Here is a 17027-nt window from a genome sequence, read left to right as displayed (position 1 = left end):
CATTAATCATAATATTAGATAATAATACAGCTCCTCCAAGATAAACTCATTTTGCACTGATCAGTCTTTGTTACAATAATATAGAGCTTACTTTCCCCTTGTGTTGTCCCTTCTGCCCTCCATCCCTCCTCAAAGTGAGTTCTTTATATTTACTGAGGAATGGATTTGAGGGGTGAGGAGATAAAAGTGTTTTATTAACAGCATATGAAATGAGGCTGGATTTTGTTTAGAAGCAAAGAGTGCTGTAAGACACAAATCTTGTGTGGAGATAGACAGGAATGTTCCAGAAAAGTGAGGTAGGGACCACACTGGGCATGAAGTAGAAGAACCATCTCAGGGGTCCCACAACCATAAGCTGGTTCAGTGATTCACTAGAAACACTCGTGCAGCTCAAAATAAAGTTATACTCATGGCTAAGATTTCATACAGCAAAGGACACCGTGTAGGAACAGCAGAAAAAAGGTATGTATAGAGGAAGGCTGGAGAAGTCACACACAGCCTTCCAAGTATCTCGTCTCTTTCTTCTAGGGTCACTGTAGCTACAAACCTCAGAGACACATGAGAGATGTTTCTATCCAGGGAATCCTGCTTGGGTTTCTGAGTCCAGAGTTCTTAAAGGGAGCTGGTTACATCAACTGTCACATGACCAGAATATATAGACCCCAAACCAGGCAACACATGTGATATTTGTAATAAGTTCTAAGGTTATATGTGTGCTACAACTTGGTTCATCTTGACCTACAGCTTTGGGCATAGATAATGCTGTTATTACTCAATAACTATATGAAGATTCCAGAAGATTAGTTCTCAGAATCTGGTCAAGACCAGCCATTGATATGACTACAGAGAAAAGCAAGAACTGAGTAAAACAGATCAGTTGCATTAACTTTTTTCTTATGCGGATCTTCTGTGCATTTTCAGGAGTTTGCCATGACCATACTGATCATGTGTTAGAAATGTCTTCATTCAGCATGTGTGAAACATGACTAGCTTCCAATATGACATAAAAATCATTCTAATCTTAGGTGACAAACTAGGACTGCAATTATCAATTCAAAACTAAGTGGCACTTTATGGGCCCTTAAACAATAAGAAGAATATTTAAAGAAAAGAGTATTGCAGTAGCAATTGTAAGAGCTTGCTAGAGATAATCAGATGGTTAAATGGGAAAGTTATTCATTTCAGAGCATAGAATATATAGTCAGAGGTGAACATGACAAGTTAGAAAATTATCAAAGAATAACAGACGTAGTTGTGTGCACAGACTAATCTGTAAGTGAAGAGGAACAATGAAAAAGCTTAAACAAGTGTGCTCCATAATCATGTTTAGATTTGAAAGCTATTTACAGTTCTTCTTGGAGTTGGTTGAGAATGAAGGCAGAGAAGCCAACCAGCAGAACGGTTCAATAATCTGCTTAATTATTCAGGTCTAAATTGAGGCAGGAACAGTGGAATGTAAAAGTGAGCACTGACGGCAAAATACTAAGAAAGAAAATCTACAATATTAGTAAGTGATTGGAAATTATGAGTGAGGGAGGGAGAGGACCACCTAGGAGATAATTCATACTTATGGCTGGAGTGAAGAAGTGAATGGACATGCCATTCACACCAATGCAGAACTCAAAAGTGGGAGCATGAGGAAGTAGCACTGAGGACGGAGCAGGAGACAGGAAGTTGTATTTGGGGCTTTTGAGTTTAAGATTTCTGTGTAGCACACACAGGGAGTTATCCAGGAGTGAGGCAGTAACCTGCCTAGAATCCAGGGGAGAGGGTGAGTTTGGGATTGAGGAGGGAAACATTTGTATTCAGGGGGCTGGCAGAAAATGCAGTAAGTAGAATTATCCAGAGAGATCAGAGAAGAACCAGAATGCAGAGATACTGGAGAAGCCAACAAAGCACAGATATTTAATAACAAGTAAATAGCTATTAGCGTGAAATATCAACCAGAGGTCCAGTGATGAAGAGGCAGGATTCCAAATAGGGTATTTGATTTTGGTCATTTAGAGTTCACTGGTGACCTTTGCCCAAGCAATTTCAATGGAGTAGTAGACACAAAATATGATTGTATGTGGAGTGGAAGAGAAAACAATTTTTACTTCAGTTTAATTACAAGTAAACTATATTCTTTAAGGAGGTACACTTAAATAGTCACAATAAAAAATGAAATGAACACTATAAAAGTCAATATACTGATTTAATATAGTGACAGTGGTGAGGTTATATTCAGGAAAGCTGCAGAGGAAATTTGGATGTTGACAATTTATTATTTCCTTACTAAGGTGATATTTACATGGATTATCATTTTACAAAAATGCACATTTATCACATTTTGTCAGATTGCACGTTTATCACATGAAGTTCTCTGTATGTGTTTTATATTCCACCATAAGATATTTTAAAATGATTTGACAAGAAAAAGAGTAGAACAATTTACGCAAATGTTTTTATGTAGATTAATTGTGGGCCAAAGGGAAAAAGTAGATTAAGTGCTTAGAAATGGCCATATGATTAATACAACTTTATCTGATGAAAAGTCCTAGATAAGTTTTTAAACTGTTGTGAAGGAGCTAGTGAAAAAGGGGTCACTGGAGATAATTTTTTTCTAGTTAAAGAAGTGGAGTAAATTCACTCTTGGTAAGAAAAGTGTATTAATTTCCTGTTGCTGCTGATACAAATGGCCACAAACTCAGTGTCTAGAAACAACACAGTATTGTTATCTTGCAGTTCTGGAGATTAAATATCCACAATGAACCTTACTGGGCTAAAATCAAGGTACCTGTAGGACAAGCTCTTTCTGGAGACTATGGAGAAGAAACTGTTGTCTTTTTCAGATTCTCAGGAGTGTTTGCCTTCCTTGACTCATGGCCTCTTTCCTCAACCTTCAGAACCATCAATGTAGTGTCTTCTCTCTCTCAGACATCCTGCCTCCCTCTTATAAGAATCCTATGATTATCTCAAGCCCACTTAGTAAATTCAGGGTAATCTCATCTCAAGATCCTTAACTTAATCACATCTGCAAAGTTCCTTTTGCCATGTAGGTAACACATTCATTCTGATGTGGAGACATTTCATGGGCCAAGATTAAGCCTACTGCTGGAGGAAACTTTAGAGGCAGGATAAAAATTTGGTTGAAACAGCAGAATATAAGTCAAAAGGAATTTTATGCAGCCATATGAGAATTAAAGCCAATGGATGAGATAAGAGTCATATATACAGGAATAGCAGGTATAATGAAATTACTCCAGAAGATCTCACCCAGAGATCAGGGCTGAGTCACAGGATGTTAAGCAGATGGGATGAATATGTAGAGTTCTAGGGACCTCTTCTATCCTACGAATGGTGATGTGCAGGGTAGAGAAAGAGGCAGGATTAGCTGGAGGAACTGGATCTCCAGAACTCCTTCTTGTATTCTGAACAACGGAGGAATGTTTACAACAATGAAAACGAATTTTTCATGTTGCATGTGACAATACAGGTGAAACTCAAAAACATATTTGTGACAAAAATACTTGGTGGTGACTTTTTGGGAAAGTGTTTAAAATAATGTCATATAGCATTTGTATTCGTATTATATATGCTTATGCATATACTTGTTATATACACACAGACACATATGCATTAAATATAATAAAACAAGGAAGGGAAGAACAAACAAGAAGATTAAATTGTGTGATTACTTTTGTGACTTGACTTTGAGGTCTCTGATTTAGCAAGAAATCTTTTCCTTCATTGTAACTTGTTTTACTTAAGAAATTTGGACTCAGTTGGTGGCAAAATGTTCAATGGAACCAAGTAGAAAAATATATGCAGGTTGTTGTATCGTTTTATACATCTTTTGTATGCTTGAACTATTATGTAATAATATATAAACAAAAGAGAAAAAAGTATGGGGAGGCAGGCAAACATGAACACCTCTGATAATATTGAAATAAATGAATTCAAAAGTAGAGAAAGTTTGATCTTCTTTGAATAAAGGAGTTTAACAATACGTCTTTGATATGGGAAGGAAGAATTTGAGGGCACAGCTAGATAATAGATTCATTTACGTACGTCCTAGTGAAGAGTTGTGAACGTTTGAAATTGCTACTGTAGATTATGTAAAATGTCGTCAAGGGTTTAAAAAATATGTATTTAGGCACTGAAGGAAAAATTAAAGATAATTCATTTATACTTACTACAATATAAATATTAACATTTTTTAGTCTTAATTAGAATTCAAACACATGAGTGTAAGAGTAGGAAATATAAACATATTTAAATTGATTCCAAAGTTATGTTTAGAGTTGAAAAATATAAAACACAAGAAAGAATAAACATTGATGGCCTTTTTCTGGAGTATGTGTGATCTATAGCAAATATCAAAGACAATGAAATAACAATGGTTATCATAGACTTATAGAAGGTGAGGGTTTTGAAGGAGTGGGACTAGAGATCTCAAGGCCAAAGTCCAGATGCTGTGAAGTCAGTGAGAGCATACTTGAAAGACTGAATTTAAACATTATACATTTTTTATAAATGATGGTGGTTTTAGAATCTGGTACTAGAAACTTTGATATATCAAAGTGTTGACATTGTAAATTTCATGGTTTTATAGTTCTTTTCAACAGCAATATTAGATGATTGTTTGTTTCTTTCATGTCATCTTCTACTTCAACATTAAGAAAACAAACCACTGTGAAAGCAAGAACTTTGTTTAATTCACAGTGTATCTCCAGCTCTTCAAAAAGTTAAGGATAAAGTAGATTCAGTAAATAGCTATCACCCTGTCAAGGGTGATACATACATAGATGGTAACAACGAGCACTTTGCTTTGCCCAGAATGAACTCTAAGACTACAAACTTCTCTGACTGAAATATATGAACCACTGGGCTAAGAAATAATGAGAAGAGTTACCTATTTCAAAGTTTATTTTACTGATAATATTGTTCAGTATATCTTCATTCAAATCATAGAGCAGAAATAGTTTTTGAGGTTATCCAACCTAATAGTCCATATAATTCAGAAGAATCAGTGGTCAAATAGAGTCTTTGCAGGCATTTGGAATATCAGCAAGCTCTTTGTTGCATGAGGCAGTCTTTCTCTGTTAGGATACTGCTCATTCATGTAATAAATGTGACTTGAGATTCTCCTGGTCCTTTTTTGATGACAAGTTTCAGAATTTTATCTCGTATCTGCTTGGTTTTCACCACGTACACAATGGGATTCATCACAGGAGGAATGAGAAAATGCATGTTGGCCATGGTCACGTAGACGTGGGCAGGAAGTTTTGGGCCAAAGCGGTGCAGAATAGAGAGGCATATCATGGGTGTGAAGAAGAGGATCACAGCAGAGAGGTGGGAAATACAGGTGTTGAGAGCTTTGAGGCGGCCACCGTGGGACGCGATGCTCAGTACAGTTTTCAGTATCAGAACGTATGAGAAGAGAATGAGAAGAAAATCAAGTCCCATGGTGGACAGTACCACAAACAGTCCAACAGTGCTATTGATCTTAGTGCTGGAGCATGAGAGCTTTAAGATATCAGGATGCAGGCAGTAGGAATGTGAAAGTACGTTGGAGTGACAGAAGCACAACCCCCTTAAGAGGATCGGGAGGGGCACCTGCACAGTCAAGGTTCGCACAAAAATTGCCAAACCAATCCTGGCAATTACACTGTTGGTGAGGATGGAGGAATAGTGCAGTGGACGAGAAATGGCCACATAGCGGTCAAAGGCCATTGCCAGCATGATAGCAGACTCAGAAATCTGGAAAGTGTGAATGAAAAACATTTGGGTGGAGCAAACAGGGAACGTGAGCTCTCGAGCATCCAGCCAGAATATCCTCAGCATTGTGGGGAAAGTGAAGAGGGACAAACCCAGGTCAGAGACAGCTAGCATGGCCAGGAAGAGGTACATAGGCACATGGAGGGCATGCTCCTTCCATATAAGTGTCATGATGGTCACATTGCCCACCCCGGTCATCAAGAACATGGCACAGAAAGGTATGGAGATCCAGACGTGCACAGCTTCTAGCCCAGGGATGCCTGTCAGCAGGAAGGTGGAGAATATGGAGTTGGTGCTATTGGTAGGAAACATGATGCCAGGGCTGCATGCCTTTCCTAGAGTGAAATGCATTGTCAGACACAGACCTTAGAAATTGACTTGAGCATTCATATGACTACTGGTAATACTTCTTATTTTAATTTTTCTTATTTATCTGATATGTGTCTAATACGAAAATAAGTGCTGTGTCCTAATATAGAGCATCTGAGCCTTTGGACTAGAAAACAGGACCTTCTTTTTCTGATCAAATTCCACAGATACTGTAATTTATGGAGAAAAATGAGAAAAAATACACTTGATATTAAGTTTACTTAAGTCATTTAATTGGTATAATGACATATTAAAAGGAGAAGCCAAAATAAATAATATACTTTAAATAAATTTCTTTTAAAAATGCATGCAAATTTATACCTATAATTTTAGTTATAGTAGTATATTGTTCTATGGTATTTCTTACTGCCTTGGTGAACATGATACATATGAGATATTGCTACCCAAACTGAAGTTCAAGTTCACATTTTATATACTTTTTTTTTTTGCCATGAGATCAGTGTAGAAACTTAAAATAAACATTTGGAACTTTTGCATTGATTTGCTATAATAATTATGTTTGTTGAATTTAATAGTTATTATTAATATACAGTAATAAGATTGTATTTTGAATGTATTTTTATTTCATTTTTCTTACATATTTTTTAGTCGTATTTTAGAAAAATTATTCTATGATTTAAAGTTTTAAAAATGATCCTTCAGTGCATGATTTATGATTAACTATTATATGATTATTCATTGTTGAATACAAATGTTATTTTTTGTCAATTGACATAAATAAATAATATTTAGTTGTATTTTTTCAAAAGCTAAAATCTTTAACAGATTATTTTTTAAAATCATGTTTATCTTTTTTTAGAAGTTTACAGTTTTTAATTTTAATTAAAAGGATCTAGGGACATTTTACACAGTTACTATGTATTACTGGTAGTAAATTGTCCATTTTTAGTAACAACAAAAATATTATATGATGCCTATTTTGTTGATCTAATTCAATATGATCTAATTCAATATTTTCTCAAAAATTCAATAACAATTAATTATTATTCTCTATATGCCTGGCTTTAGGCTTTATTTAAGATTAAAGCAAAGATCTAAAAAAGCACAATTAGCAATATTTACTAATGAGGTGAGAAGTCTGTTTAAGATTCAAATAAAATATACCATACATCAGAGATGAGACCAGTCATGGTCTATGTTACCCAAACTCATTTATTCAGATAAGATCAGTTGTGGATACATTGAGTCTACTTCCCAAGGCAGCAAAGTACAGATTTATTTTTTCTGAATCCATCCCTCACCATATTTTGTATTTATGAAACTAAATGGGTATTGCATACATACTCTTGTTCCCCACAAAAGATAAGCCTTACATTATTTGCATGTAAAAATTGTCCCAGTTCTCCCCAATCCTCACTCACTAATGTCATTAGTTGTGTTGCTTGTGGTCCATTGTAGAGATAAACACCTCAGAATCCCTATTCCCTGCTTGTAACATGCATACAGATCTTCACTCTGGTGGCCTGAGTATTTCCCAGCTGCTCTGATTCAAATTTCCCCACAAGTCTAATCTTTGGTGAAGGTAAGATTCTTAGAAAATAAATAAAACAAAATCTTTTTTTTTTTTTTATATTTTAAAACCTCACTGCCTTGCCCTAGTACTGAGGACAAGAAACACAAGGATCCTATCCACTTGTCCCTGCTTTCTTTCACTCGGCAGGCTAGTTAGTTTTTCGAAAATCTCAACCTGGAGTTAATTTAGACGATACTTTCAGAAATAATAATAAGGCAGCCACTACAGTTCTACACATTATCTTTAAAAATTAAGGAAATTGGAATTAGCCTCAGAAGATCTATTAGCTTTTTTTCTTTTTAAATCTTGACCTTTGTAAAAATATAGAAGGTGAGAGAGGGTCAAGAAAATTCATTCTTAAAAAAATTTTTTTTAATTGAAGTATAGTTAATTTAGAATGTTTTGTTAGTTTCTGTTGTACAGCAGCAACATGGATGGATGTAGATTACCATACCAAGTGACGTAAACCAGAAAGAGAAAGACAAATACCATATGATATCATTTATATGTGGAATCTAAAAAAAAAATGACACAAATGACCTTATTTACATAATAGAAACAGACTCACAGGCATAGGAAACTTGCTTTTTGTTGGATAAGAGCATGTTCTGCTCAGATCAATCATTGTGCCCTGCAGTGTTAATGGTCTGGTGCCAGGTATCTTCTTAGTGCCTTTTCTTATTCATTGGTTTTTAAGCATTTTCAGAACCTGTATTCTGGTCTCAAAGAGTGTTTATGTTCAGGGAGAGGCTGAACTCCATGGTTAGTGTCAACACAGGTCTGGATAGTTCTGCTCGTCTCATGTTCAAGGTTGCACTAAATCTACTTCCTTTTATTTGGTTCAGTATCATTGTCTAAACATCTCAGGTTCTTGAGGGAAACGAATCAGGGGTATTTTCACAGAAATACCTCTATACTCCTGTAATTCTTTGTATGACAGGCGAGAGTTTCTCTGGTAATTTATCCAAAGTATCTTTAATCTTAGTTTTGTTTGTTTGTTTTTGTTTATTTATTTTTTTCCAAATCCATGTAAACAATGTTTTTTATCTTACCTGTCATCTCAAGACAGAGTGTTTGCTAACGTCCTGCAGGGACAGCTTTCTTTTCCATGTGTCCTGGTTTGAATTTTTTTATTATTGATGCAGCTGTCTCCTGAGAAGAGTAATCTCCTGGGAAGTCCCTTATTGATTTAAAGTCTACTTTTCATTGCTTCCAAGGAATGCTCCACAAATGCCCCAAGGACTGGGTACTTTTTTGTATCAGGTGAACTGAAAACCATTCATTAAGTTTTGGAGTCATCACAGTTCACTCTGAATTTTTGTAATATAGTATCTACAATTTTAATGTAATATCTAAATTTGAGGGTTATTTATATTTTCTATCACGTATTTTATATTTCTATCACGTATTGCATTAAATTGAATTTTAATGCAATTCTCTAAAGTTAATTGCATTACAGGCATCTGTTTGAACTCTTTTTCAATTCATAGTATATGTTTTAAGACATGGAACCCAAGTGAATATATGTAGAAATTACCATAGAACTCTTAAATGATAAGCAATGTGTGTTTTCCTGTCATCATCCCACACCCTATCCGTACACATCCCACTTACTTTACATAAGCATAAACATGTAACTGAATGACAAGGGCTTTTTTTCAGTTATGATACTTGTGCTGTTTAAAATTAAAATATTCACATGATCTTTCAGGCTAGTAAAATACACAGATTCAATGACATTCACAAGAATGGTCAAATTGCCATGAATTCAGTTAGGAATATTGTAACTGTAGCAGGAGACTCTCCTTATGATGAGTCATGCTTGGGAATATAGAAAAGCAATTTCATATGTCTTTTATTGTTTACTTTTTTATGTATAAAGTTCTCAGATCAATTCAGTGAATTACTAGAGAAGACCCCATGGCAGGCAGTGTAGGATTCAAAGGTCATTCATGATCTAGAGCATTTTCCCCCCTAATAAAATATACTTTAAAAATAACATCAAAGTTATAATTTGCATATGTCTGAGTTTAAAACTCAAATATTCATAATTGCCCAAAACTCAACACAAATACCCATCAAAAGGTGAATGAATAAACAAATCATGGTATAGCTACATATTGTAATACTATTTGGTAGTAAAAAATCAGTGAATTTTCTACACATGTAACAGCATGTATCATGCATCTTAAGAGAATAATGCAAAGTGAAGGAATCAAAATACAATAGCTATCTACTGTATATCTATTGTATATATCCACTTTTATGACATTCTGGAAAAGTATACACTATAAAGAAATAAAAGAAGTGGTTTCCAAAGTCAACACTCCATGAGGGAGTGGGTTCCTCAAAGCAGCATGTGGAACATTTTTGGTTGATTAAAATATACACATTTTGAACATCGTGATGTTCATGTGAAAGTATATGTATTTGCAGAAGGTCACAATGAGGCACCTAAAAATGGTGAGGTTTACTATATTTAGATTACATCTCACTATGCTGCTCTGAAAAAAAAAAGATAACTAACTATGAGTTTTACCACATAGTATTCCCCAGAATAATCTTAAATTCAAGTATTTTGTCACAATGGAAGCAGAATCAGAGAAAAGGCTATAAAGATACAGAGTGGTTTTGAGGGCTATTGTGAATGGGGTCCTGGTTTAGAAATTTGGATTTAATAATGTTTCCCAATCAATTACCTACGTGGACTCATTTTCTGAAAAATAATTGACTTGCCTCTATCTTATAAAGGTAGACCTGAGTTAATACTCCAGAAATATCCATTTGAATATTTTGAAATGCCTGGTTAGGCAATTTACAAAAGAAAATGCACAAAAGTCCAGCGATACATTAAAAAAAATTCTTACCTTCACTAATCAATATAACAATATAAATTAAAGGAATAATAGTTCACTTTTTTATTTTTTGGTCTAGCATGTTAGAAAATTTAAGAGATTGACAAGTGGGAAGAAAAAGCAGACAAATCATAGTTCTGTGCATGTAAACTTATTTAACATTTTTGAAAGGAAATTTGACAGGGATGAAATATATAAAATTGATTGACTTTGGTCCAGCAATTTAACTTGAGCATTTTCTCTGATGGAAATACACAAGTGCACAAAATTATATGTGCCAAGATCGTGTGATTATTCATATTGATGAAGTATAAACAATCTAAAATTTAGGGAAATAGCTAATGCATTTTATTACATTGCTATTAAGCAATAGTAAGATCTTTTTAAAACTCAGAGGGACTTTTTATACTGCCCAAAATATGCTTTTGATAAATTCTTGAAAGAAAAAAACAAGGTATGCCTTGTACTAAATCACTTTATTTTATTATCTATTCAAAAAGATAAATTTAGACAGTTTTCTGGGGAAAAGAATTGGTGTTTTTGCTCCCAAATTACAAGAAACAATTCTCTATGTTTTAAGTTTTGACAATGTGTGCGTACATATTTGTATTAAGTACCTTTTAGTTAGTATTTGCTAAATAGCTTAACATTTCCTAAACAGTCCATCTCATCTAAACATAGTTCTATATATATGTTTTCACTCCAATTTGCTTTTCATACAATGAAGAAAGAAATGGTTCAGACCCACTGGGTTCCAATAAAATGAGAGCTTTTGGTTTCTCCAGTACACAAGGATGCTCTAAGATGTATCATATTTAAGATATACTCTGTTGTTTCTTAATGATCCCTTGGGGTGAAAATAATTTTAAGCCCTTGGCTGGATAGCTGGGAACTCCCAGGGCTTTTTAAATTTCAGCAGAGCTTTCCAGATACCTGGGAGACCTGCTCTTGGTTTGTAAAGTGCCATTAAATCACCAAGTCCTCGAAGTAAGGCTCTAATTCCCCACACTGAGCCATGGAGTTCAATGTATTACAGTAATCCTGCCAACAGATATATCTGACAGTAAAAAGAAATTACTAGAGTTTGTTTTAAAACAACAATGACTAAGATGAAGAACAATGGTGAGATTTAATAATAAAAGCCTCTGGTTAAACAGTATTTACTACAGTGAGGCATTATTTTCAGTTATTTCACATTAGAACCCTAGGGAGAGTAGGCAATATTAGTCTCATTTTACAAAGAGGGAAGTAAGCACGGAGAGATGACTTAGCGAATGATAAACAACTAGTGAGAACAGGACCATCATTTGAACTCAGACAATCTGGCTCCTGGCTTTTCATAACTACAATATCAACAGTAAAATAAACAGGCATTGCATATGTGATTGTCTCATCAATACTATTTCTGAATATAATACATAAGTTGTAAGGGTTGTAAAGGGTTACATTAACTCTTACGCTTAGGGCATATGTTTGAATTCCTGTGAGGCAACTGGGTAGAGATGTTTATGGGTCTTTTGAACACTTGTTCAGAAAAGGTATGTGGATAGAGTATGACTAGTTTGGGAGTTAACTGGAGACTTGAGAGAATTCAAATTGCTCAGAAATTTTATATGAATCAGAACAGAAGAGAAGCAGCAGAAATGTAAGCCAATGAGAAACACAGAATTTTTAAATTTGTAAGGAAGAGGATAAATGTAGAAAGTTAGCACTCTTTGAAATAGAGAAAGAATGAAAAAGGCACTGTTGACAAAAATGGATAGAGTTAATTTTCTTTTCTGTGTAGTCTGTGAACCATTTAGTGGGAATCAGATAGGTGAATAAAATAAAATAGCCTGGTACCCATCCCAGATATAATCAACTCCTGGTAATCGGGGATCAAGTTATTTCACAAACTAGAGTGACATGTCCTTTATGAATGTGTTGAAGGGAAGGAATTGGGGTTGGGGGAATCCTAAAGAGATACATTTTAATAAGCTACAATTTTATGACTTGTAAATAATGTGTAAAATCATATAATTAGTACATGAGCCATAGTATGGAACATTTTGATCTCCCTAAAGGTTAGTTCATACCTGTTTGTAGCCAATCTCTTCATACTCCCTGCTCACCTCTGAAATTTCTGATCAACTATCACTGACTTTGTCTTTTCTAGAATTACATACAATTGAGATCATACACTATTTGGTATTTTGTGTTTGCCTTCTTTCACAGAGTATAAGTGATCCATTCATGCTGTTGCATCTCAGTAATTATGTCCTTTTAAATTTAAAGTATATGGATATTCACAGTTTGTTTATCCATTCAATATTGCATATATATTTGGATTTATTTCCTTTTTTTTTTTGCTGTCATGAATAAAGCTATTTTGACTGTCTTTACATGGACATGAGTCTTTGTGTGGACATGTGTTTTTATTTCTTGGGCAAATTGTTAGGAGTGAAATTGTTGAATGATGCTAACTGTATGATAAGTATGTGTGTGACTTCATATGAAGTCGCCAAGCTGTTTTCCAAAGAGGCTGCCACCATCTGTATGCCACCAGAGTTCCAGTTATTTCACATCCTCACCAACACATGGCACTTGTAGTCATTTTAATTCTAGCCATTCTAATGGTATCTTGTATTTCTCATTTAAATTTTCCAAATAAATGGTGATGTTGAGCATCTTTTCATGCTTACCGTCTATATAGCAAGAGAAATAATTTTGAAGTTATACATATAAACTAAATCTTGAGTTCTCCATATCCTAATTCTATAACTCTAGGTATGAACAATCTATTTACTTTTAATTTGGTTTTTGAGTTTCCTGACACATGATTTCTCTTTTATAGGGCCAAAAGCATCCTGGACTTCAGTCCTACCCACATCTTACCATGCTGGCTTTTAATAACACTGCTTCTAATTGGCCCACCTTCTCCTTCATTGGTATTCCTGGTCTGGAGGCTGCCCAATGGATCTCCATTCCTTTCTGTCTCCTCTACCTCATAGCCCTTGTGGGCAATGCTCTTCTGTTCATCCTTGTTAGAGCAGAATGGAATCTTCATGAACCTCAGTTCTGTTTTGTGGCCATGCTCGCCCTTACTGACCTAGGCCTTTCATTGTCTACCATGCCTAGTGTCTTGGCCGTCTTCTGGTTTGGTGTCCACCACATTGGCCTGGATGCCTGCTTAACCCAAACGTTCTTCATTCACACCCTCTTCTGTATAGAATTAGGTGTCCTAGTGGCCATGGCTTTTGACTGCTTGGTAGCTATCTGTGCTCCACTAAACTACACCAGGATCCTGACCCACTATACTGTTGCCTGCCTTAGTGTAGCTGTTCTCATACGAGGTGCCACCCTGCTGGCCCCTCTGCCTTTTTTCCTTAGGACCTTTCCTTTCTGTGGGGCCAGCATCCTCTCACACTCTTACTGCTACTACCCAGATATGCTGAACTTGGCCTGCGGGGATGTCACTTTTAGCAGTGCCTACGGCTTGGTTTTTGATTCTGCACATTTGCATCAGATGTTGTCTTCATCCTAGCTTCATACGTGAAGATCTTAGGCACTATTCTGAAACTGGGGACTCAAGACAGAAACTGGAAATCACTGCATACCTGTGCCCCACAGTGCTTGTGTTTTACCTGCCCCTCATCAGCTTGGCAGTGCTGCATCATTACACCCAGAACACTTCCCCAGTTCTCTACACCACCATGAGTAATGCCTGCCTCCTCATGACACCGCTGCTCAACCCTCTTGTTTACAGCCTCTAATCTCAGCAGATCTAGGCTGCTTTGTGCAAGCGTTTTTTGGTACAACGTGTCTTTGCTGGAGAATGAAATTTTCTCTATATCAGAAGAGATAACCAATGGAAAAAAAAATGCTATTTATGATCCACTATGTGCCAAATAGAATGTTAGGCACCATGAATTAAAAAATAAAAAATACTCAGGTCTTCCTCTCAAGAAGTACCTAATCTAACCAAGGGGGAAGGAAAGGCAGAAGGCTTAAATAAATGGTTGTAATTGTGATCATGAGTGATGACTGTTTGGTAGTGGTGAGGAGAAATGGCAACAGATGCTTTGGGTTATATGTGTTGAATGAAAGTCACATTTTCCCAGCTGCTAAATTGAGGATTCTGACTCTAGACTATAAAAGATCAATGAGGGGCTGGTTTTATCAGTAAAACAATTGTCCATGTTGATTCTTAATTGTCCATGTTGTTGAAATTGAGGCATTAGAATTTTTAAATGATAAATTTATGACTATATATGTTTAATACTTCTGACTGTTTCTTGTAGTTGGAATAGTGGTTGATATCTGAATATGCCTGGTCATTAAAAAAAAAAAAAAAAAAGGAGCTTCCTGAAAAGAAATAATATATAAGAAGCTGAGAAATGGCTATTCTTACTCATCTTGCTACTTCATTTCAGAATTCATACTTGATTTTTGTTTATTTATTTTTTTGTTTCCTATTCCATACTGAAGTAGATAGGGTGATGTCTTGAGTTCTGAAACAAGGATGCATCTCCTTTCTTTAACTTTCCAAGGGGAAAAATGAGTTAGTTTATTCTTGGGGTCAACTCTTGAAGTTAGAGTCATAAACAAATGAAGAATTGTCCTACTGGATCAGCAGTAGGAAGCAAGTGAAAGAGACAGTTCCTGATGGCAGTGAATGAACATGTGGTAGCTTTAGCAAGAATTTTAAGCTACTTTAGGAAAGTTCTAAATGAACTTCTAAATGAAAGCTCAAGTAATCAATTCAAAAATACTTTTTAATATATGTCTGGCATACTTAGTAGGCATCAGAGTCATTCAGATGATGTAAATATAACATTCATATAGCTTGCATTCTACTACTGGAAATCATGGAACAGCAGCAGACCATGTAACCAAACATAATTAGTGAATCGGGGGCTTGGTTTGAGTTGTTACGTGAATTCAGAGGAAAATAAGCCCGTGAAGGCTGGGTTTACTAAGAACTTCTGCCTGCAAGATTGAAAAAATCATGAAAAGACCATGGAAACTTGAAATCTATCTCAATTTCAGAAGCATTCACTTAGTTGTGATCTGCTAGATATTCACAGGATAGAGGGAGTAAAAGTAAATAAGTAAATACATATATGGTCTTTGCTTTTGCTGAGAGCTCATTTGAGAAATGTAATGAATAGCTTCAAAACATAAAATGAAATTCTGATTCTTAAGCCGTTCCTACAGTTTTTAAAGACCTGATGTAATATTTTTCTTTCTTGACTCTTTCCAGTCAAAAACCTCTTATCTCTGACATTCTTAAGCATGATTATAAAGAAGTGGGGGTCATTTCTCAGCAATTGTTCCCTTTTTTAAAAACAGCAGACAGACTTCCTTTGAGGAACTTCTTACCTCTCTCTGTAGTTTGGGTTAGACCAATAATATCAGCATTCTAAAAAGTACCTCTCCTGATCTTTCAGCTGCAGAGATTAAAAACTGAAGAAAAAAAATTTCCCCTTCACATTTTATGCTAAAGCTAGTGTGAAGGGTTCCCCATTCTGTTTGGAATACTGGAAGGACAACAAACCACTCATGGTCATCTTCTTCCCTAGTTATGTGGAAGCTAATGCCAGTCTACATTGGGGGAAAAATGAGTACAAACCAACATAAAAGCAGCTATGAGAGATTGCTTCAGAAAGAAAAAGTAACAAGACAATGTTGAGTCCTTAAGCTTGGGTCCCTGAGATCCTTTCATTGAAACTTTGACCTATTCTAGTATTTTGGTTTACTTGCTTTACTTATACATTAAATAATGAGGCAACTTAATGGCATGTACTGTCTACTATGAGGTGGACTAGATCTTTTTAAAAATTCTGTCTTGAAGTATGGCAAATTTCTGTCTGTCTTATCTCACTCACTGGGTAGTTAATTCCCTAAACGATATCATTTTTAACTGATTCATCTGTCCCCTGATATGTGGCATATAGTGAATATCAAGAAAAGCTGTGTAAAGATGTAAAATAAAGAGAATTGTAGGGAAAGTATAAGGAATAAAGGACAGAAGGTGATAAATAAGAAGCATTATCCATGACTATCGAATCAATGAAGAAAAGATTTATGACTTAATGTCCACATAACGACTAAAAATGGGTGGGCTAGTGACATCTGCTTCCACTCTTAGATAATTAATTTTGAGGCATCATTAGTATATATAATTAATTTGATGCCTGCCCCTGATCTGCAATGACAATATTGAGCAGATAAACATATTTACTACCTTAAATATACATGATTATTTTAATTGTGTAAACCTAGTCTGCACCCTTTAAAACATTTGCAAGCACACATATTTTACATTTAAAAATATTTTAAAATATATAAAAAAGGAACTCTAAATATGTCTTTGAACTTCAGAACAACTATATTCTTTGTGATATCACATCTGAGTAGCAGAGAGTTTATTTTGCATTTATCTTTAAAACCTAGCTTGGCCTTTGTCCTTGATCATATTTTGGCTTGTAATATAATAGTTACTGTTTATTAAGCATTTACTATACACC

The 17027-nt window shown here is 35.2% G+C and overlaps 1 protein-coding gene and 1 pseudogene across 1 annotated transcript; one reads left to right on the top strand and one right to left on the bottom strand.

Moving 5' to 3' along the window:
• Nucleotides 1-5100: 5100 nt before the first annotated feature.
• On the bottom strand, nucleotides 5101-6146 carry LOC102520273 (olfactory receptor 51G2). The gene has a single exon (XM_032490515.1). It carries the CDS (start codon nucleotides 6109-6111, stop codon nucleotides 5101-5103), a length of 1011 nt encoding a protein of 336 aa, XP_032346406.1. The 5' UTR covers nucleotides 6112-6146.
• A 7147-nt stretch (nucleotides 6147-13293) lies between these two features.
• On the top strand, nucleotides 13294-14336 carry LOC102516866 (annotated as a pseudogene).
• Nucleotides 14337-17027: the final 2691 nt, after the last annotated feature.

This window comes from Camelus ferus, chromosome 10 (genome assembly GCF_009834535.1).
Source record: "Camelus ferus isolate YT-003-E chromosome 10, BCGSAC_Cfer_1.0, whole genome shotgun sequence".
Taxonomy (NCBI): domain Eukaryota; kingdom Metazoa; phylum Chordata; class Mammalia; order Artiodactyla; family Camelidae; genus Camelus; species Camelus ferus.
This window is presented reverse-complemented; position numbering and strand designations above follow the sequence as displayed.

Excerpts from the sequence above, each read along its gene's own strand:
- LOC102520273 (XM_032490515.1), bottom strand. The coding sequence starts at position 6,111 with ATGCATTTCACTCTAGGAAAGGCATGCAGCCCTGGCATCATGTTTCCT.